Below are 26883 nucleotides of genomic sequence, written 5' to 3'. Positions count from 1 at the left end.
GAGAGGGTTATGTGGAGACACTGGAGAAGCTGGGGTCGTTCTCCTTAGAACAGAGAAGGTTAAGGGAAGATTTGATAGGTGTTCAAAGTCATGAACGGTTTTGACAGAGTAAATAAGAAACTGTTTCCAGTGGCAGAACAGTTAGTAACCAGAGGACACAGATTTGCGATTGCCGAAAGAGCCAGAGGTAACATGAGGGAGCTTATTTTATGCAGCAAGCTGTAATGGTCTGGAATACACTGCCTGAAAGGATGGTGGAAGCGAATGAATACTTGAAGGAAAAAAAATTACAGGGGAATGAGACTAATTGGATAGTTCATTCAAAGAGCTGGCCCAGGCACGATGGGCCTAATGGCCGCCCTCCTGTGTTGTATCCACTATGATAGACTATTATAGGGCATAAAGCTATTTTCTCATTGCAGTTTTGAATGTTCTTTGCTGGAGCATTTCAAAATTAATCCCACTGCCCCACTCTCTCTTATAGCACTTTATTTTCTGCTGCTTCAAATATTTAGTCACTTTTCCTTTAAAGGATAGTGATCTTTGCCTCAACCACTCCCTGTTGCAAAGCATTCCATGCTCTAACAACTCTCTACAAAAAGCAATTTCTCCAAACCTATGTCCTCATTGACAATTTTAGATCATATTACCAATTCCCCAGAGTTGGTAATCTTTCCATGTTCACCCTATCAAAACACTCACTTTCATAACCTCAATCTCCTCAGCCTTCTCTGCTCCAGATGAAATAGTCACAGTATCTCAAGGCTCCATAACTAGCTTCTCATCCTAGATATCGTCCCATGCTGTATATTCTCTATTGTTTTAATGCCCTTTCTATAACGTGGTGCTCAAAAACACAGAATACTTTATGAACTAACCACTGCCGTGTACAAATTTATTACCACTTTACTGTGCCCCTATTTATAAAACCCAAAACCTCCACTCACAAACGACATTGTGACCATTCTGCACTATCCCTGCAGCGTTTGATAGTCGACCACACCATCCTTCAAATTCTCTTTTCTGTTGGTACTGTCCTTGTTAAATTCTTATCCAATTGTAAGGAATCTTACGACACCAGGTTATACTCTACCGCAAGCCCACGGACAACCTCACGATGCTCCACTTTTCCAGCTTCCACCCCAAAGAGGCCATCCCCTATGGACAGGCCCTACGAATACACAGGATCTGCTCAGACGAGGAGGAATGCGATGGACACCTACAGACGCTGAAAGACGCCCTCGTAAGAACGGGATATGACGCTCAACTTGTCGATCGACAGTTCCGACGGGCCACAGCGAAGAATCGCATAGACCTCCTCAGAAGACAAACACGGGACGCAACCAACAGAGTACCCTTCGTCGTCCAGTACTTCCCTGGAGCGGAGAAACTACACCATGTTCTCCGCAGCCTTCAACATGTCATCGATGACGACGAACACCTCGCTAAGGCCATCCCCACGCCTCCACTACTCGCCTTTAAACAGCCACCCAACCTCAAACAGACCATTGTTCGCAGCAAGTTACCCAGTTTTCAGGAGAACAGCGTCCACGACACCACACAACCCTGCCACAGCAACCTCTGCAAGACATGCCAGATCATCGACACGGATACCACCATCACACGAGAGGACACCACCCACCAGGTACATGGTTCATACTCCTGTGACTCGGCCAACGTTGTTTACCTCATACGTTGCAGGAAAGGATGCCCCGGAGCATGGTACATTGGCGAGACCATGCAGACGCTGCGACAACGGATGAACGGACACCGCGCAACAATCGCCAAACAGGAGGGTTCCCTCCCAGTCGGGGAACACTTTAGCAGTCAAGGACATTCAGCCACCGATCTTCGGGTAAGCGTTCTCCAAGGCGGCCTTCGAGACACACGACAACGCAAAATCGTCGAGCAGAAGTTGATAGCCAAGTTCCGCACCCATGAGGACGGCCTCAACCGGGATCTTGGGTTCATGTCATGCTACACGTAACCCCACCAGCAAAAAGGGGGAAAAAATTTATATGTTTTTTAAAATTCTCTCTCTGCCATTTTGAGTTTCTTTCTGCCTGCCTGTGTAATAGACACAATGTATATCTAGTGTACTGGGACGTGCTGTTCTCCGTGACTGGCCTGTTTGAATAACAACGACACCTTTTGATTGGTGTGATGCTGTCCCAACATAGTATAAGATATGCGATTTGAGAACCTTTTCGTTCATTCATCTGACGAAGGAGATAATCTCCGAAAGCTTGTGATTTTAAAATAAATTTGTTGGACTATAACCTGGTGTTGTAAGATTCCTTACATTTGTCCACCCCAGTCCATCACCGGCATCTCCACATCATATCCAATTGTAGCCACAGCATCTCCAGCAATGGCTCATCTTCCTGCTCCGTTAACTTGAGTCTCCCAACGATCAAGTTTTGTGAAGACCGGAAACTCTGCCTGTGTACACCACTCCAAAAATAAGGCAGGTTTATGATTCTTTGCAAACAAGACCAATGTCATCTGTAGCCCTTACTTCAACAACATATGGAGTGTAGGCACTTAAAAGATGCAAAAATCCTAACTGGATGTCATGACAAATTTCATATGTTTCTAATTTCTCCAATAGGAAATAGATGGGTGTATAGCATTAACTGTTTCTCTGCTCCTCAACTAGTTAATCTAGACATACTTTAATACTTAGATCAGAAAGAAAGCCACAAGTAAAAGAAAACAATAGCGTCCCATTGAGAAAAATCTAATGACTTAAAGCTAATCAAATTGATCACATTTTTATCTAAATGTCTTAAGAGTACAGAAATAAATTGAGGGGAGTTAAACAATCCAGTTAAAATAAAAATCCTGAATCTTATTCGGTATGTGCTGGATTCAACATTCAATCTATGTAATTCTGCATTTAAAAAAAATCTAATTCAGCAAGTGACCCACATTATCTGAAATATTCCAAAAACAAAAATGGACGAAATTAGTAAACCACTGGAGCCAATCAAGCTCAGTGATTGAGCTTTGTAACAATGGGCATAATGAAGAGTCTTTATTATATTGCAACCTGATTATTTTCCTTAAAAACTCTCCTATAGTATAAAGCAATATGTGCAACAGGGATCACAGGATTTTTTTAAATTAAAATTGCACCAGTACAGTGCATTTGTGCTCCAAAATACTGAGGCATAAAACAGCTTTGGAGTCCCAGTTGTTGGGTCCCAATTGTGCCAATAGAGTAGAAATTGAAAGCAGGAGGGGGAGGGGAAACCTGAAGTCAGTGATCCTGGGCTATTCTTATCCCTTGCAACTGCACAGAAGCCATAAGAAGGGCCTCAAAGCAAGACAAGTGCCTGGTCATAGTGAATGGTGTTACGAACCCAAAATAGATGGGGTCAATGCACATGGAGGAGCAGAACATATACAAGATTCTCCTTACCATCATTTGTTCTGAAGACAGTGATATTTTTTCCAATGAGTACCATTTAGAGCCATACACTGTGTAATCATGCACCAGTTGATTTTTGGGGCCAAATCTTATGCTCAAGATTGTCATTGTTGAGAAATGGAACTTGTTCCTCACTTTTGGCACTCAGCATTAGTGTCAAGATCATCACTGACATAGGGAAGAGTTCCAAGTTTCGATTGAACCCACAACACAGATTTTGCAATCTTACTGTGAAAGGCGGATGTTGTGGGATGTGAAAAAAATTGCACTAATGCAGTAGAGGTTATAATACATTGCTGAAATAAGTTGGAGTGGAGGGAGATTTATTCTGCATCTGATCTGTGCTGCGATTGTTTTAAAACAAAAGTGGAAAGTTTGTCACAACCATCCCTCAACTTGAAAAACACAAAAAATCCACTTGAAGTTAATATTAAATGGTCTCATTTTTGATTGCAGAAATCAACTTTGTAAAGTTAAAACTTACAAAAGTTTCAAACAGTAAGACAATTACGTTGGACTAAGGTAGTAGCGGTTGTGGAGGAGGGAGAGACGAATAAGATGGTGGTGTCCAACCGATTCAGGTGAGAAGTGTTGAGTTTGAATTCCACACCTGCATCACAGGGAACGATCTGTCTCAACTGTGATGCCCCCGTGCGCACCCCCACCCCCACCCTTGCACAACGCCTGGTGGCACACAAATTCCATACTCTGATAAGGAACAGCCACTTTGACAAGCTACCTGGAGGCCTCAGGTACTGATGAAACTGTACCTCAGCAAGTCACCATTTTCAAGAGAGAACAGGTAAAAACTGGAAGGGAGAAAGAACGGCTGAACTAATTCCTTGTGTTTTGACAAAGGATGAACTGCTGACAGAGGAACAAGAACTAAGGTTTGCTTCCAGAGTGAATCAACATATACAGCACTGGTAATTGAAGTTGTAGCAAATTTTCCTTATGCAGAAAATATGATGGCAGACATATATAAATTGAGAAGCCATCTGTGCTGGAGGAAGAAGGAAGCATCAAAGCTAGTAATAAGTGAGTTATTTAAAAATCAATACTCTAGATGCAAAAAATTAGTTCTTTCAGCCAGTTTACAATTTAATTCTATAATTTCAGAGTTCTTAGCACATGTAAATTAAAATGCATGCAGGGGTCTTAGTCTCTATTGAAAACTGCAATGTAAATATGTACATAAGAACATAAGAAATAGGAGCAGGAGTAGGCCAATCGGCCCTTCGAGCCTGCTCCGCCATTCAATAAGATCATGGCTGATCTGATCTTAACCTCAAATCTAAATTCATGTCCAATTTCCTGCCCGCTCCCCGTAACCCCTAATTCCCTTTACTTCCAGGAAACTGTCTATTTCTGTTTTAAATTTATTTAATGATGTAGCTTCCACAGCTTCCTGGGGCAGCAAATTCCACAGACCTACTACCCTGAGTGAAGAAGTTTCTCCTCATCTCAGTTTTGAAAGAGCAGCCCCTTATTCTATTATGCCCCCTAGTTCTAGTTTCACCCATCCTTGGGAACATCCTTACCGCATCCACCCGATCAAGCCCCTTCACAATCGTATATGTTTCAATAAGATCGCCTCTCATTCTTCTGAACTCCAATGAGTAGAGTCCCAATCTACTCAACCTCTCCTCATACGTCCGCCCCCTCATCCCCGGGATTAACCGAGTGTACCTATGGACATTCCAATGTTAAAATACTCACTATTGTTTAAAGTTATCCTAAGACACCCATAGCTGTCAATATTAATTTTATGATTTGCCCGACACGTCTCCTTGTCACACCAGAACATGGTGCTGTACTATCTTACTCCACAAATCATAAAATGCCTTCTGAAAATAAACTGGCCAACAATTTTTTTCCTCAGCAACTGAAATCTCTATGGTGTTAACAAAATAAATTCCAAAAATTGCACATTTCATTTTTCCAATTGTCTGTTAACACCTTCACTAAACATTCTTAGTTGACGATTTCAGCCTCTCCTAAAAGCCTGAGCTTGGTATTTTTGTCGCGATCTGTGATGTTTTCCACCGAATATGCAGTGTACCTTATTTTCCAGGATGCATTAGTACCAGTTAGCCAAACTGCTAAAATATTTGTTTAGCTTCTAGCGTTTTTTGCTCAATTATTTTTCAAAAGTTTTTGAAGAGCAATAGGACAAATTTCAATTTACATTGCTTTTTTTTGAAAAGAGACTGCAAGATTACAAGAAAAAGGGGATCGATTACACACCCATCATAGCTCTTGAAATAAATTTTAAGCAGAGCCAGTGTCTTTCCACAGCCTCTGAAGTAAAAAGAAACTCATGATCTCACCTGTGTTTTATAACAGTAATTATCCAGGAGGGGGCAAGAGCTAATGGGAGAGATTGAGGGAAAGTTGTAGGACAATGGAGAAGCTCGGATGATTGGAAGGGGCAGGAATTTTAGAAGAAAAGCAGGAAACAGCTACGGGAGAGCACGTAAAAGGAGGAGGGGAGCAAAGAGGGCAAATGACAGAGGAGGGACTAAAAAATGAATTTTCCTGCCACCACGGATTGACCTCCCAAAAAGGGTTTCTTTTCCCTTGCTGGTCGGCCTCTCCAGTGACATCAACGTCACTGGAAGTGCCCACATACAGCCCAGAACATTTCTACTGCAAGCAGCAAGGAGTAATAACAAACTAGTCTCAGAGCTGCACCGGAAACCTCACTACATTTCTAGTCTGCCGGGTCAAGTGGCTCCGGACTGGCCAGTTTAAATTTGTGCCTCCTGCTTCAGGGTCTCAATGTCGCCAGAAATAAGGCAAAATAAATTTGAGCTAAAAAAAGTATTCTGAATAAAAACTACTCCTCCCAAGACTTTCAACCCCCTCTAATGTAACCTGAAAGTAAAAAAAAAATGCAGTCATGCAGCCTTTATTTTCAAATTTTATCTCTTGGAATATAAATTGATATCGTAACCAGCAAATCGCTCCAATTTTCTCCCCCTCCTCTCCCCATTTGGATTCAGTATAAATCTTAGTCATTTAACATATTGAATGGGAACGCCTCGATTTTAAAATTCTCATCCTTGTTTTCAAATACCTCCATGGCCTTGCCCCTCCCTATCTCTAACTTCCTCCAGCCCTCTTCCCAGATCTCTGCTTTCCTCCAATTCTTGCCTCTTGCGCATTCCCGATTTCAAATCGCTCCATCATTGGCGGCCTGGCCTTCAGCTGCCTGGGCCCCAAGTTCTTTCCTCTCTACCACTCTACCTCTCTCTCCTCCTTTAAGACGCTTCTTAAAACCTACCTCTTGTCCTAATAATTCCTTATGTGGCTCGGTATCAAATTTTGTTTGATGATGCTCCTGTGAAGAGCTATATGAATGCAAGTTGTTGCTGTTGACTAATTTTGATTAAATGCATGACTAGGCAACATGCAATCGAGTCAAGTAATCCACTATAAAATGACAAAAGTAAAAATACCTAAAAATGTTTGAAGCAATTCCACCATCTTAAAAATACCACTGATTTTTCATAGAATCACAGAAAGTTTACAGCACAGGCGGCCATTCAACCCATCGAGTCTGTGCCGGCTCTATGCACAAGCAATCCAGCTAGTCCCACTCCCCTATCCCCATAGCCCTGCCCATTTTTTCATTTCAAGTACTTATCCAGTTCCCTTTCGAAGGCCATGATTGAATCTGCCTCTACCACTCCCTCGGGCAGTGCATTCCAGATCCCAACCACTTACTGCATAAGAAAGCTTTTTCTCATGTCACCTTTGGTTCTTTTCCCAATCACCTTAAATCTATGCCCTCTGGTTTTTGATGCTTTTGCCACTCTGTCTCGACCCTTCATGATTTTGAATACCTCTACCAAATCTCCTCTCAACCTTCTCTGCTCCAAGAACAATCCTAGCTTCTCCAGTCTAGCCACGTAATTTAAGTTCCTCTTCCCTGGCATCATTCTATTAAATCTCCTCTGCACCCTCTGAGACCTCACATCCTTCCTAAAGTGCAGTGCCCAGAACCGGACACAATACTCCAGTTGTGGTCGATCCAGTGTTTTATAAAGGTTCATTATGAATTCCTTGCTTTTGTACTCTATGCCTCTATTTATAAAACCCAGGACACCATATGCTTTTTTAACCGCTTTCTCAACCTGCCCAGCCATCTTCAACGATTTGTGCACATATGCCCACAATTTGTGCACATATGCCCCTCTACCCCTTTTAGAATTGTGCCCTCTTGTTTATACTGCCTCGCCTCATTTTTCCTACCAAAATGCATCACCTCGCATTTTTTCACATTAAACTTCATCTGCCACGTGTCCACCATGCCACCAGCGTGTCTATATCCTTTTGAAATCTGTCATTACAGATTCTGTTAAACACTAATTAAAATAGACTGAATTTCAATTCAGCTTTCTTTCAGAAAAATAAATCCATTTGGTCAAAAATGACCCAGAGAAAAAAAATTCCAAAAGTAGTTTATATTCCAGTTTAGAAATACTGTACATTCTGTGTGGCACAGGCAGAAGAGAAGCAGAGTCAACACTGAGTATGCTTTCAGTATTAATTTATTCTAGCACTGCTTTAAAAAAAAACCTGTTGAAGCAATACTTCCTTACTGCACTTTGAGCCAAGGCTAAGATCTGAAATCATAGCTGGCCTTAGCAACATTAAAATTCCAACCCATGCTTCATATGAAATGGGGCTGATCATCAACCAAAGACAGAACTTGCTCCAAATTAGGATCATTTACTCAAGGGTAAAAGGAACAATGCTCCACAGGCAGCTACAGTTTTATATCAATTTCACTTCAGAGATGTAGGAAGAGTAAAGCCAGGGAGCTGCAGAAAATCCTAATTGTGCTTCAATGGTTTAAAGATAGTTTTTAAACTACATAATTTTTATCACCTGTTAATAATTTGTAATACTATGAGCATGAAGCACATGAGCAATACACATTTTTATTGATGCAATCCCAACAGTTCAGCTAGTCAATCTGACTTTTCTATCTAGCTGAATAAAAGTCATATGAGCTAGAACAAAGAATTTTGCATCACATTCATGCATAGTAGCGCACACAAACAATGAATGCACAAGAGTACAGGAAAACTGCACCTCATCCGGAATATGGCATGTTTCATGTATGTACTTCCTAACATTTTCAGAGAGATGTAAATATAGAACAAATGCAAGTTCACCTTCCCAGACGCTTCACACTATAATTTATCAACTTTGGTCGATGGGCAAGTCGGGGATTTTTTGCAGTGACTGTCTACGCCACATGCCATTCAGCAACATGAAGCAATACTTATTTCTATTTTTAAAGATGGAAGCTAGAACACTGCATCTGACAAGTTTGATGAAAAAACATTAATTCATGTATTGGCAACCATAGAAACTATATCTCATCCATTTCCCAAATTATCCAAGGTTTCTGTGGAGAGAAGAATATGGACACTTTGAATTATTGTTCGTTTGAAGAGGATCTTGTCAAGGCTAGGAATAAGAAAATGATATGGATCCAATTAATGCCAGTATCATACTGCCACTAATTTGATTCCAATTCACTAATTCAATAATCACTCCCATCTCTACAAAAGCCCCATTTTGGAGCTGGCAGGGGCTTTTTGTAATTATGATCTGGATTTGAATCAACATCACAGACAGATTAACGTCATTTATCACATTGCTGTTTGTGGGACCTTGCTATGTGCAAGTTAGTTGCTGTATTTCTATACATTACAACAATGACCACATTTCAAAAGTACTTCATTTGCTGTGAAACTTCAGGACAGCCTGAGGCCACGAAGATGCAATATAAATACAACTCTTTTTATTATAAACTTGTCACATTGTAATTACACCCTCTTGCCAGTGATGTCACTGTAGCAAATAAACTCATACTCCAACCAACTCTACTTCACCCCTTCTCAAATTATGTTTTGCTACTTAAATATAAAAGTACATCAAAGTAAAAACAGAATGTATGACTCCAAAATGGGACTGAATTACATCTGCACATCCTGTTCCAATTATTTTTCGCCCTCTTAACATTGTTTCACGTGAAAACTGCACTTGATTGATTTTTCATGTAGATCACAGGGAACTGGTATATGTGTTAATGAACCGGTCATTAAAATCTGTAAACAAGGGGGAGGGCTTATAAAATAAATTGAAGTACGCAGGTTGGGATCAAGAGTGCCATTACCAAACAGTATACCTATGATATATGTATGTCAAGCTTTCAAATCTAAGCTTGTCGCTGGCCAGACAGCAGGAAACATGCCCAATTTCCCCATCCTAATTAAAGGGTTTGATGCTAATTATAACATCCCTTCTGCTGCCCTGACTGAAATCAGCTGAGAACAAATTGGGGACCAAATTCAGGATCTCCTTAGTAGATTGTATGGCTTAGCTACTTACTGCATAAAACCCCCAGAGTCATCCAAGGAACACCACAGGAAAAGCATTTTTATTTCAGTAAAACCCTGTTTTGGGCATTGGGTTTTGTAGTTTTGGATTATACAGTTTATCTGGATGTTCAGTTTTATTTCTATATTATTTCAAAACCGTAATGCCCAACCCAAGAATCAGATTAGTTCATGTTGGCAGTCTACAGGTTAATGGTTAATCCACACATCACATCAGAATGCCAATTTGGGGGAAGGTAGGGGTCTGAAACATCACGACGAAGTTCCTTAAACATGACCATGACCATGACATGAACTTGACTGTGACCACATCCAGGCATTTCAACTTGTAGGAAAGGAATCTAATTTTTATTCATACCACACGCTTCAACTTAACACTGTCCCAAAGAGGAATCGAAGAGACGGAAAATGACTTTTGCTTTAAGCATTTTCATTTAATGCAGGTATCTGCTTTCACTGAAGTTCAAATGTTAGAACAGCATCTTTACAAGGTAGCACCTCAAACATTTTTTTAAACCAGTCAAGTGTTTACAACTCCAGTTGAACAGTATTCAATACAACCCAAATATTTGTTTCTAACAAGGCAGTAAGCTACAAAATATTCTCCCACTTTGCAAATAAGGGTTAGTCACAAATAGTATAGACTGTTTGTGCAACACAAGGTGCAAGGTATGGTCAAAAACAACTCCAGATAACCTCAATGAACCATGTCACTCCTCTTGATGGTCTCCACACACATGGTGCTCTGAACCTGAAGAAAGCCACGATCTGGCCCAGTCGGCTGCATGGCAGAAGAGCTCTTTGGCCATCACGTTGAAGCCCATCTACAGTGCGATATCCACAAATTCCTGCTGGAATTGCCACTCATAGCTATCACCCATGATATTTTTTTAAAACTTTTTTTTTAAAGTAATCCAAGTTTTTAAACTTGCCTTCAGTGAAGGTACCACTTTCAGATCTCCAACAGTTGGGTGTTGGAAACTAACTAGGCTATTCCATCCTGTGGAACTGTCAACCATTGTTCACAATCTAATTTATATATATCCAAAAAGGCCATTTAGCCCATTACGTCAGTTCTTTCCAAAACTGTTTACAATCTACTGTGTCATGGATCTTATCCCACCTAGATAACCTAAGAAAATATGCTCCAAAGTATTTTATATCAGCCTACAACCTATCCGTAGAACCTCAAATCCCATTCTTGGATAATTATTTGGTTTCTTAAATGAATGTGTTTCCACCACCCTCCATCAGCTGCTTCTCTGCAAATCAGAAGTAATGTCAACTGCATTGAACAGTTTATCTATATTGGTAGCAATCTCCCTTATGACATTACTGTAGAAGTGAACCAAAGAATCAATCTTACCATATTAATGTCCAGCTTCAAAAGCACCGATGGCAGGGGAGAACATTTCAAATCTTTTGTGCTGCCGTAACAGGTTAGGACTCAACTACAGTGACCATCAGACTTCAACATGTAATGTCAATTCAATTTACTCCAAATCAACTGGCAACACATTACAAAGTCACTATATCATCCACCAAAAGGCTAATTCTGATCCATTATATGCAATATTGGTCTGCCAGCCGTTATGCTACTTTGTACATGCAATTTGATAACCCATGGAGGCAAGTTAACCAGATCTTTGTTGACCTCTGACTATCAAAACAGATAGTCACACCGTTCACCTGAGGAGCCTCCGAAAGCTTGTGGAATTTAAAATAAATTTGTTGGACTATAACTTGGTGTTGTAAAATTGTTTACAATTATCAAAACAGAAGCATTTGAAAGAACAGACATGTGCTTGCTAGGCTGGTCAACTCAAAATTGTCAGACATACTAATGACTTATTCTGTTAACTGCCTCATTGTTCATTATGCAAAACAGAAGAACCTAGTGTCATTTTGTTTGAGTACACTTTGATCATATCGGCTTTGTGGAACAACTGGCTGAAGGACCCGTTAAATAAAACGGCATCAGCTTTTTGATTGATATTTGTGCATATACCCACTGTTCTGCTGGGGGGAAGGAGGGAATTATAAAATGTACACAGTATAATCAAGCGGCACCACGTCGGTCTTTTATCATAGATTCACGCAAGTAATTTCTACACCAAATAATTTGTGGTGGTCAGCTGGGGAAATTCAGTCTTATTCTCAATCTGCAAAGGCTGCACAAATGTCTTCAAAAATACCAAGTTCAAGATAGTCCACCTGATATACTGATTAATCATCTCTGATCTTCATAATTGATCCTCCCACTTCTACAAAGATATCCTTCAGTTTGCTACTGAGTGTGTCACCACTTGTGCCATCCCCAAAAACTTTCAACAGTTCCAAAAGATTTAGTAGTTGCTCAAAGTAAGGTGTAGGACATCTATATTTAACCTTATTTGCATCCAGGTCAAGCCACTAGAATTTTTGTTAAGATTAGTGATCTCATGCAGTCCTAGACCAAGGTTTTTCATAAATTATGTAAAGACTATGATCACTTTGTAACCAAGAAATTACTAAAAAGATGAGTTCAAAAACATCTACACAACCGTCTACTCTGAAGAGTAAGGTTAGAAGTTACGAGGAGAGGCTTATAGAACTGAACTTGCTCATGCTGGAGAAAATAAAAAGATACTACCCAGGTCTTTAGCACATTAAAAGGCACTGGATAATATGGATGTAAGCAGTTTCTTGTTCCACACTTATGGTGCAATTAGACACTATTTGTGGTCAATTACCCCAAGCCTCTCAAGTGTTTCAAATCTATATTTCTAGATGGCACTTTTTTCATTGCAGTTGATCGAAACTGCTTATTTAAAAACAGGAATTTTGCAATTACCTATCCTCATTTTATCTAGATCAATCATCTGTGGACAAAGGCACATAGTAAAATTGCAAGATTAACAATTTAATAAGGGCATAATTCCCGAGTTAATGCATGGGAAATTAGTTCATTTAAACAGTTTCTCTTCAGAACAGAATGTCACATAAGACTGATTCCTCCTTAAATCAAGTAAATACATGAATTGTGATGCAATTAAAATAAAGCAGACTTACCTGCGTAAGCCATGTTCTTAGGGTTTCCGTAAGGAGTCCCAGGTTGAACGGGGCTGTAAACAGGATTCATGATGGAAGACTAGGAACTCTGAGGAAAGAAAATGCAGCTTTAGATAAGCTGAAAATTTTCTATACAGCAGTATTTTTGCTGCAATTACTTCATTGCTGGAGAAATTCTGTTTTCCATTTGTTAATTATTGGATAACAACCAGCTACATCTTGTATAATAACACCAGACACAGCAAAAAATCATTTTAAAAGGACAATAAAGCACTGACCAATAACTGAACACTGACCAGTAAGTGGAAAACCATTCAAAAATATATAGTATATAGCTGGCTAATTCAGGTTTTGGGTAAGTATTTAATATATATTCACTTAACCTACTTTTACAATTATCTCCAGAATTGCAATTCTGTTACATGGCCATATACAAAGACCCCCATGTACAATTAATAGATATTACCTGGACTCCTATTTCTTCCCACCTGTCTACTGAAAGTTAGATACCAATATCCTTAGCCAGAAGATCTTTCCATACCACCAGTGCTATTCCTTGGGTAATGCAGGAAAGATGCTTGCCTCCCAGCTAGATTTTCCTACCAAAGACTTAGTCAAAACCCAATTTGAATCATACAGGTATGCACACATCTTCTAGCTCAGCTATAGAAATTCACCAAACCAAGTTTTACAAAATTATCAGAAAAGAAATCACTATATATGTACACAACCTAATTGGGACCCAGATAAACAGCATAACATGCTCTACCTGAATATATGCACTAATTTGATTCTTTTGTGAATTCAAATGAATTTATCTGAATGGTCACAGCACAGTCTGGAACACGTTATCTTCATCCTAAACCAGTTTTACGCCTAGGCAGTAAATTGAAAATTTAAGAAAACAGTCCGAACAGATTGCAAAATACCCTCCCCTTTCTCACCATTTTCTCCATCTATTTTAGATAACTGAATTTTCCTACAATTATGACTATTGTTACTACACACACCTAAAGAAGATACATGAACCAAGATGCTTATAGATATAAGCAGGCTATTTAACTGTTGGGATGAAGCAAGAATACAAGGATAAAATTAACAAACTTCAATACTTAAATGAAATCTTTCCCACCCCGAACTTGTCCCAGAGTGGTAGATATATGGATTAGGTTCCCATCTTATGCAGTTGATGTGTTCAGTAACACCTTTCAATAGCTGGGTGGGAATGGAATTAAACATTATAAACAGAGCCCTAATGCTCAGTAATTCAGTAGAATTTTACACACAATGTCAATAATCTATCTTTTCCATTTACAGACTCTGACTATCCTATTGTGCATTTATAGTACTGTTTTTATTTCAGATTTCCAGCCATTTCTTTTTATCTTACTCCTTAATGTTCTGTTCACCATACTAAGATAAAATGTTTTAAATATCAACACTTTATTCAACACTTTGCTGGCTAGGAAAAAGTCAGGCAAAGACAGCTGCGGTAAGTGACAGCCGTTAATGTAAACAGTTCAGTAATGCGTGGAAAACTCAGGCTGAGCACAGTAATCTGCTTTTAAAATGTAAAATGCCCAATTGAACTTACTTCTATGCATACATATAATGCCAGGATTTGTCTATTAATTTGATAGAAGCAGCTGTAAATACTGAACAAGCTAAAGAAAGCCTATACTGCCATTTTGGAACTTAAGCCGGAATTCCCTCGCTAAACTGCTTTGCTTCTCTCTCCCCCCACCTTTAAGGCCCTCCTTAAAACTCACCTCTTTGCCCAAGCTGTTGGTCACTCCTCCTGATATCTCGTTCTTTGGCTCGGTGTCAATATTTATCAGATTATGCACCTTGGGGACTTTTTCCTATGTTAAAGGAGCTATATAAAAGTAAATTCTTGTGCTTCTTGGTACTCACTGCCAGACATTTTGAATTTCTGGCACACTACTTTGACAAATACAACAGAGCAATTAATAGCCAACATGATTTACCTGCAAATCCATGCGCTATTTTAAAACCTGTAAACACAACTGAACACATTCTTTTGAATTACACAATTTCTGGGGGAATTTTTTATTGAATTCTTAACAGTTGAACAGAAAAATGCTATGGACCTTTTCTATACCTCATTAAAAAATGACCCTTTCAATTATATCAAAAAATTCTGATTTTACCAAGTATGCCCCTGAAGGTTAATTTTTTTCTCCACACGTACTTGATCACAAAGACACATTTTCAGGGATAAAGATTTACTGCCCTGGCAATAGTTACTCTACTTTATAAAATGATTTGGTTAATGCTATGTAGGAAAAAAAACTTGAAAGCGTTCATGATACCAGAGGGGCCAATCGAACACCATGCCCCTGCCCAAAAACCATGTCTTACCACTCCATCCCTGGTTTCAAAAGATTTCTTTTAAAAAATCCTCTTCAACCATGCTTTCAGCCCCTCCACCCCCCCCCCCCCCATCCCACTTTCCCTTTTGCTCTTGGTTGCTGTCTGCAGTTTTCAATACTCCAAAGTTTTTTTTTAATTCATTCATGGGATGTGGGCGTCACTGGCCAGGCCAGCATTTATTGGCCATCCCTAATTGGTCGAGAAGGTGGTGGTGAGCCGCCTTCTTGAACCGCTGCAGTCCGTGTGCTGAAGGTTCTCCCGCACTGCTGTTAGGTAGGGAGTTCCAGGATTTTGACCCAGCGAACAATGAAGGAACGGCAATATATTTCCAAGTCAGGATGGTGTGTGACTTGGAGGGGAACGTGCAGATGGTGTTGTTCCCATGTGCCTGCTGCCCTTGTCCTTCTAGGTGGTAGAGGTCGCGGGTTTGGGAGGTGTTGTCGAAGAAGCCTTGGCGAGTTGCTGCAGTGCATCTTGTGAACGGTACACACTGCAGCCACCATGCGCCGGTGGTGAAGGGAGTGAATGTTTAGGGTGGTGGATGGGGTGCCAATCAAGCGAGCTGCATTGTCCTGGATGGTGTCGAGCTTCTTGTGTTGTTGGTGCTGCACTCATCCAGGCAAGTGGAGAATATTCCATCACACTCCTGACTTGTGCCTTGTAGATGGTGGAAAAGCTTTGGGGAGTCAGGAGGTGAGTCACTCGCCGCACAATACCCAGCCTCTGACCTGCTCTTGTAGCCACAGTATTTATATGGCTGGTCCAGTTAAGTTTCTGGTCAATGGTGACTCCAGGATGTTGATGGAGGGGGATTTGGCGATGGTAATGCCGTTGAATGTCATGGGGAGGTGGTTAGACTCTTTCTTGTTGGAGATGGTCATTGCTTGGCACTTGTCTGGCGCAAATGTTACTTGCCACTTATCAGCCCAACCCTGGATGTTGTCCAGGTCTTGTTGCATGCAGGTACGGACTGCTTCATTATCTGAGGGGTTGCGAATGGAACGGAACACTGTGCAACATCCCCATTTCTGACCTTATGATGGAGGGAAGGTCATTGGTGAAGCAGCTGAAGATGGTTGGGCCTTAGACACTGCCCTGAGGAACTCCTGCAGCAATGCCCTGGGGCTGAGATGATTGGCCTCCAACAACCACTACCATCTTCCTTTGTGCTAAGTGAGACTCCAGCCACTGGAGAGTTTTCCCCCTGACTCCCATTGACTTCAATTTTACTAGGGCTCCTTGGTGCCACACTCAGTCAAATGCTGCCTTGATGTCAAGGGCAGTCACTCTCACCTCACCTCTGGAATTCAGCTCTTTTGTCCATGTTTGGACCATGGCTGTAATGAGGTCTGGAGCAGAGTGGTCCTGGCGGCACCCAAACTGAGCATCGGTGAGCAGGTTATTGGTGAGTAAGTGCCTCTTGATAGCACTGTCGACGACACCTTCCATCACTTTGCTGATGATTGAGTAGACCGATGGGACGGTAATTGGCTGGATTGGATTTGTCCTGCTTTTTGTGGAGAGGACATACCAGGGCAATTTTCCACATTGTCAGGTAGATGCCAGTGTGAGACGTCTGAGGAGTACTATATAAATGCAAGTTGTCATTGCTCAATTTCCGGAGGAGGGGGAGGGTGAGAAAGATTTGCAATTATATAGCACCTTTCATGACCTCAGGACATCCCAAAGCGCTTTACAGTCAAAGAAGTACTTATCTGAAGTGTAGTCACTGTTGGGAGGGAGGGAAAGGAAAAAGGAGGGTGGGAAAGAGAAAAAAGAGGATGAACAAAAGAAAAGAACACTCATTTAAAAACACCTTTTACAACCTCAGGATGTTTCAGAGCACTTTACACCCAGTGTAGTCAGTGATGTAATGTAGGAAACGTGGCAACCAATTTGCATATAAAAAAGTCGCACAAACAGCAATGAGAATGACCAGATAATCTCTTTTTTTTTTAAAGTGATGTTGGTTGAGGGAAAAGTATTGGCCAGGGCACCTGGGAGAACACTCCTGCTCTTCTTCGCATGGGATCATCTAAGTCTACCAGAGGTTGCAGTCAGCGCCTCGTTTTAATGTCTCAGCCAAAAGACAGCACCTCCGACAGTGGAGTACTCCCTCCCTCAGTACTGCACTTAAATGTCATCTTAGACTATGTGCTCAAGATTCTGAAATGGGACATGGCGTGAGTCCTAAGTCCATTCCAGATGGCGAGAAACAGTGAACGAGCGAGACACAGATGTTTGACAGGCAATCCAACAGCACTGCGACAACTATAGCCATAGAATCAAGGGCAGTAGTGGACAGGTAAAGCTGGGTATCATTAGCATAGATGTGAAACCTGGCCCTATGCTTGTAAATATTGCTGCTGAGGGAACATAGGAACAGAGTAGGCCATTCAGCCCCTCGAGCCCTTTCAACCATTCAATGAAATCATGGCTGATTTGTGACCTAACTCCATTTGCCCGCCTTAACCAAAGGTGTTATGGGATGTGGGGCTAACAAAAATCTATCGATCTCAAATTTAAAATTAACATTTTAGTATCAACTTACCGTTTGCGGAAGAGAGTTCCAAAGTTCTACCACCCTTTGCGTGTAAAAGTGTTTCCTAACTTCACTCCTGAAAATCCTGGATCTAATTTTTAGGCTGTCCTCTAGTCCTAGACTCCCCAACCAGCAGAAATAGTTTCTCTCCATCTACCCCATCAGTTCCCCTTAATATCTTGAAAACTTTGATGAAATCACCCCTTAATCTTTTAAATTCCAGGGAATACAACCCTAGTTTGTGTAATTTCTCCTCGTAATTTAACCCTTGGAGTCCAGGCATCACTAGTAAATATGGAGTTAAGTCACAGATCAGCCATGATTTAATTGAACAGTGGAACATGCTCAAGGGGCTAAATGATCTAATCCTGTTCTTATGTTCCTATGCTACACCCCTTCCAAGGCCAATATATCCTTTCTAAGGTGCGGTGCCCAGAACTGAACACAATACTCCAGGCGTGGTCTAACCAGGGTTTTATATAGCTGTATCATAACTTCTACCCCCTTGTATTCTAGTCATCTAGATATAAAAGCCAACAATCCATTAGCTTTTTTGATTATTTTCTGTACCTGGCCATGACATTTTAATGATCTATGTACATGGAACCCCAGGTCTCTTCTGACCTCCACTATTTTGAGCTTTTCACCATTTAGAAAGTACACTGATCTATCCTTTTTAGGTCCAAATTTGCCTACAATGAAATCCAGTTTTGCCCACTTAATCTATGTAATACCTCTATGTAATTCCATCTACACTGCTTACAATGCTGCCTATCTTTGTATCATCGGCAAACTTGGATATGTGGCTCTCTATCCCGTCATCTAAGTTGCTAATAAATGCAGTGAATAGTTGAGGCCCCAACACAGATCCCTGAGAGATACCAGTCACATCCTGCCAATTTGAGTACCTGCCCATTATTCCTACTCTGTCTCCTGCCACTCAGCCACTTTCCTAACCAGGTCAAAATAACCAATAACAGCAGAAGATGCACTTGCTGCATTGCAACAGGTAGGAGTGGAAACATGAATATGCAGTGAAATGGAGGAGGGGTTGGAGGAGGATGGCACAGTCAGCTATGTCAAAGCAGCAGAGGTCACGCATACTGTAGAGAGCACAATGACAATCACGTAGACCAGTTGATCTCAGTGCAATAGGTGGGATAGAAAATGGACTGAAGATAACATCAAAGTTAGACAATTTTGCAGCAAATATTCCTTTCAAATTAAGGTCGCAAAGATAAGACCATCATTCCCTTTACTATACCAGGACATTTATTATCTGAATGGAGAGCCATGATTTTCCTGGACCACAGAATTTATCTCCAGTAACATGTTTTATCATCCGATCTGTCACACTTGACAGCACTGAATGGTTGGCCTCAAATTACCAGCAAATAAAAGCACTACAGATGATCCGTCCAAGCTCAATGCAAGAAATAAAAGCAATGATTCATTACTGCATTACACCAGAGCTGTCTAGCAGGTATTAGCAGGCATCCTGTGGTGACATTCCAGTAAAATCAAAATGCACTGAAGTGCAGAATTGTTTCAGCTACAGCAGGGGTGTTGCTATAATAGGGATGTCGCAGCATTGGACCAGGCTGCTGATTAGAGATAACGTCCCTTTTGTTGGCATGCACTTGAAAAACAGTTAGTACAGAACATGGTTTCACACATGTAATTTCCAAGATTGCAGTCGATCTCCCAGCAAGTCCAGTATTGAGGTTAGACAGTAGTGGGATAATTGGACTCGGGTAGGAAAGGGAAACCAGCAGAGGCTTGAGAGGCAGGGGACAGAGACAGGAGACAGAGGGGCAGAGAGGATAGAGAAAGAGGGACAGAGAAGAGGGATAGTGGTTGAGGACAACAGGAGACAATGGATAGGAAAGAGTTAGATGGACAGGTACAGGATCAATTCTCGTGGGAGGGGGAGCAGCACTGGGCCACGGCCTCATTCCATCTACGTGGAGGGAGGAGAGCATTTTCTTCTCCATGGGGGTAGGGAGATGCTGGATGGTAGGTTTTTGGCTTCAGGTGGGCGGTGGTGCCAAGTTTCTTCTGGGTGAGGGACTGGAAGATGCAAGAGTTGTTTCTCAGCGGGTGGATGAAAAATTTGCTGGGAGGGTGAATTACTGTACACAGGGGCCAGGAATAAGCTCTCATTTGTTGTGGGATTGATTAGTCAATCTGCACTTAGTTTAGAACTGTCCTGTATTAGAATTCTTTTTTTAAAAAAGGCCATTGTAAGATTTGATGTACATTCAAAATTTTCAAAGTTGCTCAAAACATTTCCATTTCAGCTATGATTTCTTTTACTACGTGCAGAAAAGCCTGTAGAGGATAACGGAAGGCAGCCAACAAGTCTTTCCCCCCAAATTTTGTCACGTGTATTTCTTGTCTTCTGTTTAGATGAGTTATTAGATAAATGTACAATGTAAATAAGCATGTTCTACGTTGATGTCCAGATTGCAGTTGATTCCAAAGATGCAATCACATGTGGTGGTAATAACACAAGTTAAGATACCAGTATTACCAGCTATTAATGAAATATAAGCAGGTTTAAAATTAAGTGCTATGCCTGCAATAGACGAACATGTGAAAACACTGATTTGGTTAAATTAACAGTTACAAGTCAACAATGCCACATATATAGCCACAAATAAGCAAGATACAAATTGCAGCAAAACAAAATGTGACTTATAGTACGAAGCATTCTAAAGATAGAACATAAATGAAGACTTTCAAATGAAATACAAAACGACTGTGAGCTACAGTCTATAGATTAAAACTTCATTACTTGTAAGATGCATACAGAGCATAAAAGCAACAAGGATAGAGCCCTGCTATGCAGTAATTACACATAGACTAATTATGCATTGGTGTTGATAGTAAGAAACATCCCAATATAAAATCAAAAGCAAAATACAGCGGATGCTAGAAATCTGTAATAAAATAGAAAATGCTGGAAAAGCTGAGCAAGTGAGGCAGCATCTGAGGAAAGAAATGGAATTAACATTTCAGGTCGAAGACCTTTCGTCAGAACTGGAAAATGTTAAGAGTTGAAGTTTTTGAGCAAGTTCAGAGCCAGGAAAAATGCAGGAGGGGTGGGAAGGAAAGAACAAAAGGGAAGGTCTGTGATAGGGTAGAGGGCAGGAGTGATTAAATGACAAAAGAGATGATGGTGCAAGGCAAGGAGGATGGCAATGGGACAAGTTAAGAAACAAAAGATGGGTCTAGAGGAGCTGTGAACAACAGTGGGCAGTGTCCTAGGCCCAACCATCTTCAGCTGCTTCATCAATGACCTTCCCTCCATCATAAGGTCAGAAATGGGGATGTTCACTGATGATTGCACATTGTTCTGTTCCATTCGCAACCCCTCAGATAATGAAGCAGTCCGAGCCCAAATGCAACAAGGCCTGGACAACATCCAGGCTTGGGCTCATAAGTGGCAAGTAACATTCGTGCCAGACAAGTGCCAGGCAGTGACCATCTCCAACAAGAGAGTCGAACCACCTCCCCTTGACATTCAATGGCATTACCATCGCCGAATCCCCCACCATCAACATCCTGGGGGTCACCATTGACCAGAAACTTAACTGGACCAGCTATATAAAATACTGTGGCTACAAGAGCAGGTCAGAGGCTGGGTATACTGCGGCGAGTGACTCACCTCCTGACTCCCCAAAGCCGTTCCACCATCTAAAAAGGCACAAGTCAGGAGTGTGATGGAATACTCTCCACTTGCCTGGATGAGTGCAGCTCCAACAACCCTCAAGAAGCACGACTCCATCCAGGACAAAGCAGCCCGCTTGATTGGCACCCCATCCACCACCCTAAACATTCACTCCCTTCACCACCGGCGTACAGTGGCTGCAGCGTGTACCATCCACAGGATGCACTGTAGCAACTCGTCAAGGCTTCTTTGACAGCACCTCCCAAATCCACGACCTCTACCACCTTGAAGGACAAGAACAGCAGGTACATGGGAACAACACCACCTGCACGTTCCCCTCCAAGTCACACACCATCCAGACTTGGAAATATATCGCCTTTCCTTCATCGTCGCTGGGTCAAAATCCTGGAACTCCCTTCTTAACGGCACTGTGGGAGAACCTTCACCACACGGACTGCAGCGGTTCAAGAAGGCGGCGGCTCACCACCACCTTCTCAAGGGCAATAAATGCTGGCCTTGCCAGTGATGCCCACATCCCATGAACAAATAAAAACAGCAGAACCATTACCAGTACTTGCTGTCCAAAAAAATGGGAGCAGTGGTTATGATCTGAAATTATTGAAATCAATGTTGAGTCCGGAAGGTTGTACGTGCCTAAATGAAAGATGAGGTGCTGTTCCTCGAGCTTACGTCAAGCTTCAATGGAACAGTGTAAGAGGCAGAGGGCAGAGTGGGACGGGGAATTAAAATGGCAAGCGACCAGGTCAGGGTCACACCTGCGGACAGAGCAGAGGTGTTCAGCAAAGCAATCGTCCAATCGGCGTTTGGTCTCCCCAGTGTAGAGGAGACTGCATCGTGAGCAGGGAATACAGTATATTAAATTGAAAGAAGTACAAGTAAACCACTGTTTCACCTGGACCGAGTGTTTGGGGCCCTGGACGGTGGGAAGGGAGGTGGTGAAAGGGCAGGTGTTGCATCTCGCACGGAAAGGTGCCACAGGAAGGAGAGCGGGTGTTGGGGATGATGGAAGAGTGGACCAGGATGTCACGGAGGGAGCAGTCCCTTCGGAATGCTGAAAGGGGAGGGGAAGATGTGTTTGGAAACATGTGCTGAAACGTTAACTATTTCTTTCTCCACAAATGCTGCCTCATTTGCTGAGCTTTTCCAGCATTTGCCATTAAAATATAATTTTGTGAGCAAGGCAGAAAGAATGTCTATACACTGCAAAGTTAAATACACCTGTTTGAAAAAAAAATCTAGGTTTTCTTTTAATGCACACAAGTGTTTTCAAATTTAGGACAATAGGTGTTTTCATTATAGAATCATAGAAAGTTATGGCACAGGAGACCATTCGGCCCACCGTGTCCATGCCGGCCGAAAAAGAGCTATCCAGCTTAATCCCACTTTCCAGCACTTGGTCCTCAGCCCTGTAGGTTACAGCACTTCAAGTGCACATCCAAGTACTTTTTAAAATGAGTTGAGGGTTTCTGTCTCTACCACCCTTTCAGGCAGTGAGTTCCAGACCCCCACCACCCTCTGGGTGAAAAAAAAATCAGCTCCCCTCTAATCCTCTGCCAATTACTTTAAATCTACGCTCCCTGGTCATAGACCCCTCTGCTAAGGGAAATAGGTCCTCCCCATCCACTCTATCTAGTCTAGTCATAATTTTTATATACCTCAATTAAATCTCCCCTCAGCCTCCTTTGTTCCAAAGAAAACCCCAGCCTATCCAATCTTTTCTCATAGCTAAAATTCTCCAGCCCTGGCAACATTCTCGTAAATCTCCTCTGTACCCTCTCTAGTGCAATCACATCTTTCCTGTAATATGGTGACCAGAACTGTACCCAAGCTGTGGCCTAACCAATATTTTATACATTTCTAGCATAACCTCCCTGCTCTTATATTCTGTGCCTTGGCTAATAAAGGAAAGTATCCCGTATGCCTTTTTAACCACCTTATCTACCTGTCCTGGTGCCTTCAGGGATCTGTGGACATGCACTCCAAGGTCCCTTTGTTCCTCTATACCTCTCAGTATCCTCCCATTTATTGTGTACTCCCTTGCCTTGTTTGCCCTCCCCAAATGCATTACCTCACACTTCTCTGGATTGAATTCCATTTGCCACTTTTCTGACCACCTGACTAGCCCATTGATATCTTCCAAAATCTTCCATTAGTAGGAATACATTGAGTCATTGAATAGAGGTCAGAATAAATTAATGGAAATATTAATGCTACAGCATAACAGCCTGACCTACAGCGACCATTGGTTCAGCAGCTCAAACAATAATGACGGTACGGCAGGACTGATGAGTCAGACAATTAGCTGTGTTCTTTTAGGTAGGTCACTAACCCTTCCTCTTAAAATGTATTTAATGACTACTATATTTCCTTTGGCACTGCACATGGGGAGTGAAGACCAAGTACAATCTTCAGGTGAAACTGGGCTACGGATGGCTTATAAAATTGTACTAGAGCACAGATTTAAAAGTTTTAATAAAACAGATACATAAAATATATACATAATTCAATCCCCATTTTAAAGTCATACATTCAGTCCTTATTTTGATACAATACTTGGACTTTATATTTAAGTAGCAAAACATACTGCAATTTGTGAAGCAAAGCTGATTGGAGCATATATGTTTCTCAACACTACAGCACCACCACTAGCAAAAGGGTGTAATTACAGCACAACAAGTATACACAGGCAGTTTCCATTTTAAATGTGACACGGATTCATAATGGAAAAAAATTGACAACAGGGAGCAGAATTTTGTAGACACATGCATGCAAACGCAAAAATCTTAATGCATTACAGATAAACCAAAAGAGAATCACTTGAAAATAATTGAGAAGTTTGTGTTCAATTTGCATGACAGAGTAAAACATATTTGACCCTAATAGTTATCAGGAGCACAAAAGAGAGAGAAATGATACTGGGAGTAAGAGACAAATCAGATTTCTCACAACCTTAGGTAATGCCATCTTTCAATTCTCCCCTCGTGTACTTTGGCCCCCCATCACTACGCTGCCTCCTCTTCTGCCACCGTCCCAGGCATGAATTCCCCCTTAAATAAGCCCTATGTGCCATTCTGGGCATTTTCCATCGAGGCACCCTTCTTGCGAGCAACAATCCCCAACTGCCCCATCCTCCTCTCGCCAAATTCTCGCCCAGCACTCCCACTGAGGGATAATCTCACCAACCTCCTTCCCCCAATAGAGACCCATAAATCCAAGTTTGCTGATGACACAAAGATTGGTAGCATAAATTCGATAGATTAAGTGGGTGGGCAAAACTGAGGCAGATGGATTTCAATGCATGCAAGTGTGAGGTCATCCATTTTGGATCAAAAAAGGATAGGTTTCCTCATGTCGTTTCTGGCTTTTTTGCCAATCACCTTAAATCTCTGTCCTCTGGTTACCAACCCTTCTGCCACTAGAAACAGTTTCTCCTTATTTACTCTCAAAACTGTTCATGATTTTGAACACCTCTATCAAATCTCCTCTTAACTTCACTGTTCTGAGAACACCAGTCTCTCCATATAATTGAAGTCCCTCATCCCTGGCACTATTCTAGTAAATCTCTTCTGCATCTTAAGGCCTTGACATCCTTCCTAAAGTGTGGTGCCCAGAATTGAACACAATACTCCAGCTGAGGCCTAACCAGTATTTCATAAAAGTTTAGCATAACTTCCTTGCTTTTGTACTGTATGGCTCTATTTATAAAGCCAAGGATCCTATATGCTTTTACAGCCTTCTTAACTTGTTCTGCCACCTTCAAAGATTTGTATATGTACACCCCCAGGTCTCTCTTCCTGCACCTGTTTAAAACTGTACCATTTAGTTTATATTGCTTCTCCTCATTCTTCCTACCAAAATGCATCACTTCGCATTTCTCCATTAAATTTCATTCGCCATGTGTCTGCCCATTTCACCAGTCTATCCATGAACTCCTGAAGTCTGTTACTACCCACTGCATTGTTTACTACATATTCGAGTTTCATGTCATCTGCAAACTTTGAAATTATACCCTCTATACCCAAGTCCAGGACATTAATATAATCAGAAAGAGCAGCAGTCCTAATACTGACCCCTAGGGAACATCACTGTATATTTCCCTCCAGTCTGAAAAACAACCGAGCACTACTCTCTGCTTTCTGTCCCTTAGCCAATTTTGTATCCATGCTGCCACTGTCTCTTTAATCCCATGGGCTTTAATTTTGCTAACAAGTCTATTATGTGGTACTTTATCAAATGCCTTTAAGTTCATATACACATCAACTGCACTAGCCTCATCAACGCTCTCCATTACTTCATCAAAGAACAAATCCATGCTGACTTTTATTGATTAGCCCATACTTTCCCAAGTGCCAATTAATTTTGTCCTGGGTTATTGTTTCTGGAAGTTTCCCCACCACTGACATTAGGCTGACTGGCCTGTAATTGCTGGGTTTATTCCTCTCCCTTTTTTGAACAGGGGTGTAATATTTGCAATCGTCCAGTCCTCTGGCACCATCCCTATAATCTAAGGGGGATTGGAAGATTGCGGCCAGAGCCTCCACAATATCCACCCTTACTTCTCTCAGTAACGTAGGATACATCCCACCTGGACAGAGTGACTTTTCTACTTTGAGTACTGCCAATCTTAAGTACCTCCCCTTTATTTATTTTTATCCTCTCCAATATCGCTACTACCTCCTTCTCTACCGCTGCAATGGCAGCATCCACTTCTCTAATGAAGACAAATGCGCAGTATTTATTTAGTGCCTCAGCCATGCCCTCTACCTCCACAAGAAGATTTTTTGTCCCTAATCAGTCCCACACTTCCTTTAACTACTTATACGTTTATAAAAGACTTTTGATTTCCCTTTTATGTTAGCTGCTAATCTATTCTCATACACTCTCTACCCCTCATTCCTTTTTTTTTTAGATCTCCTCTGTACTTGCTGTATTCAGTCTGATTCTCTACCATACATGTCATAAGCCTCCTTTTTCTATTTCATTTTAATCTCCATATCTTTAGTCATCCAGGGAGCTCTAACTTTGGATGCCCTTTCTTTTCCCCCTCGTAGGGCTGAGACAACTCTGTACCCAAACAATCTCCTCCTTGAAGGCCTCCCATTGTTCAATTACTGTTTTGCCTACCAATTTTTGATTCCAATCCACCTGGGTTAGATCCCTTTTTAACTCATTGAAATTAGCCCTCCTCCAATTAAGTATTTTTGCATTTAATTGTTCCTTGTCCTTTTCCATAACTCTTCTAAACCTAATATTATGATCACTGTTCCCCAAATGCTCCTCCACTGAAACATGTTCCACCTGCCCCAGTTCATTCCCCAGAACTAGATCCAGCACTGTTTCCTTCCTGGCT

At 41.4% G+C, this 26883-nt stretch overlaps 1 protein-coding gene across 4 annotated transcripts in view; it reads right to left on the bottom strand.

Moving 5' to 3' along the window:
* fam168a (family with sequence similarity 168 member A) overlaps window positions 1-26883 on the bottom strand; it is a 99942-nt gene that overhangs the window by 46732 nt on the left and 26327 nt on the right. For all 4 annotated transcript variants that reach the window (XM_067985860.1, XM_067985861.1, XM_067985858.1 and 1 more), the window contains exon 2: window positions 12904-12991. In XM_067985860.1, coding sequence (XP_067841961.1) covers window positions 12904-12973 — 70 coding nt within the window. In that variant the 5' untranslated portion in view covers window positions 12974-12991. The remainder of the gene's footprint in view (window positions 1-12903; window positions 12992-26883) is intronic.

This window comes from Heptranchias perlo, chromosome 6 (genome assembly GCF_035084215.1).
Source record: "Heptranchias perlo isolate sHepPer1 chromosome 6, sHepPer1.hap1, whole genome shotgun sequence".
Taxonomy (NCBI): Eukaryota; Metazoa; Chordata; class Chondrichthyes; order Hexanchiformes; family Hexanchidae; genus Heptranchias; species Heptranchias perlo.
The sequence above is the reverse complement of the archived record's forward strand: the minus strand, read 5'-3'. Positions and strand labels throughout refer to the sequence as shown.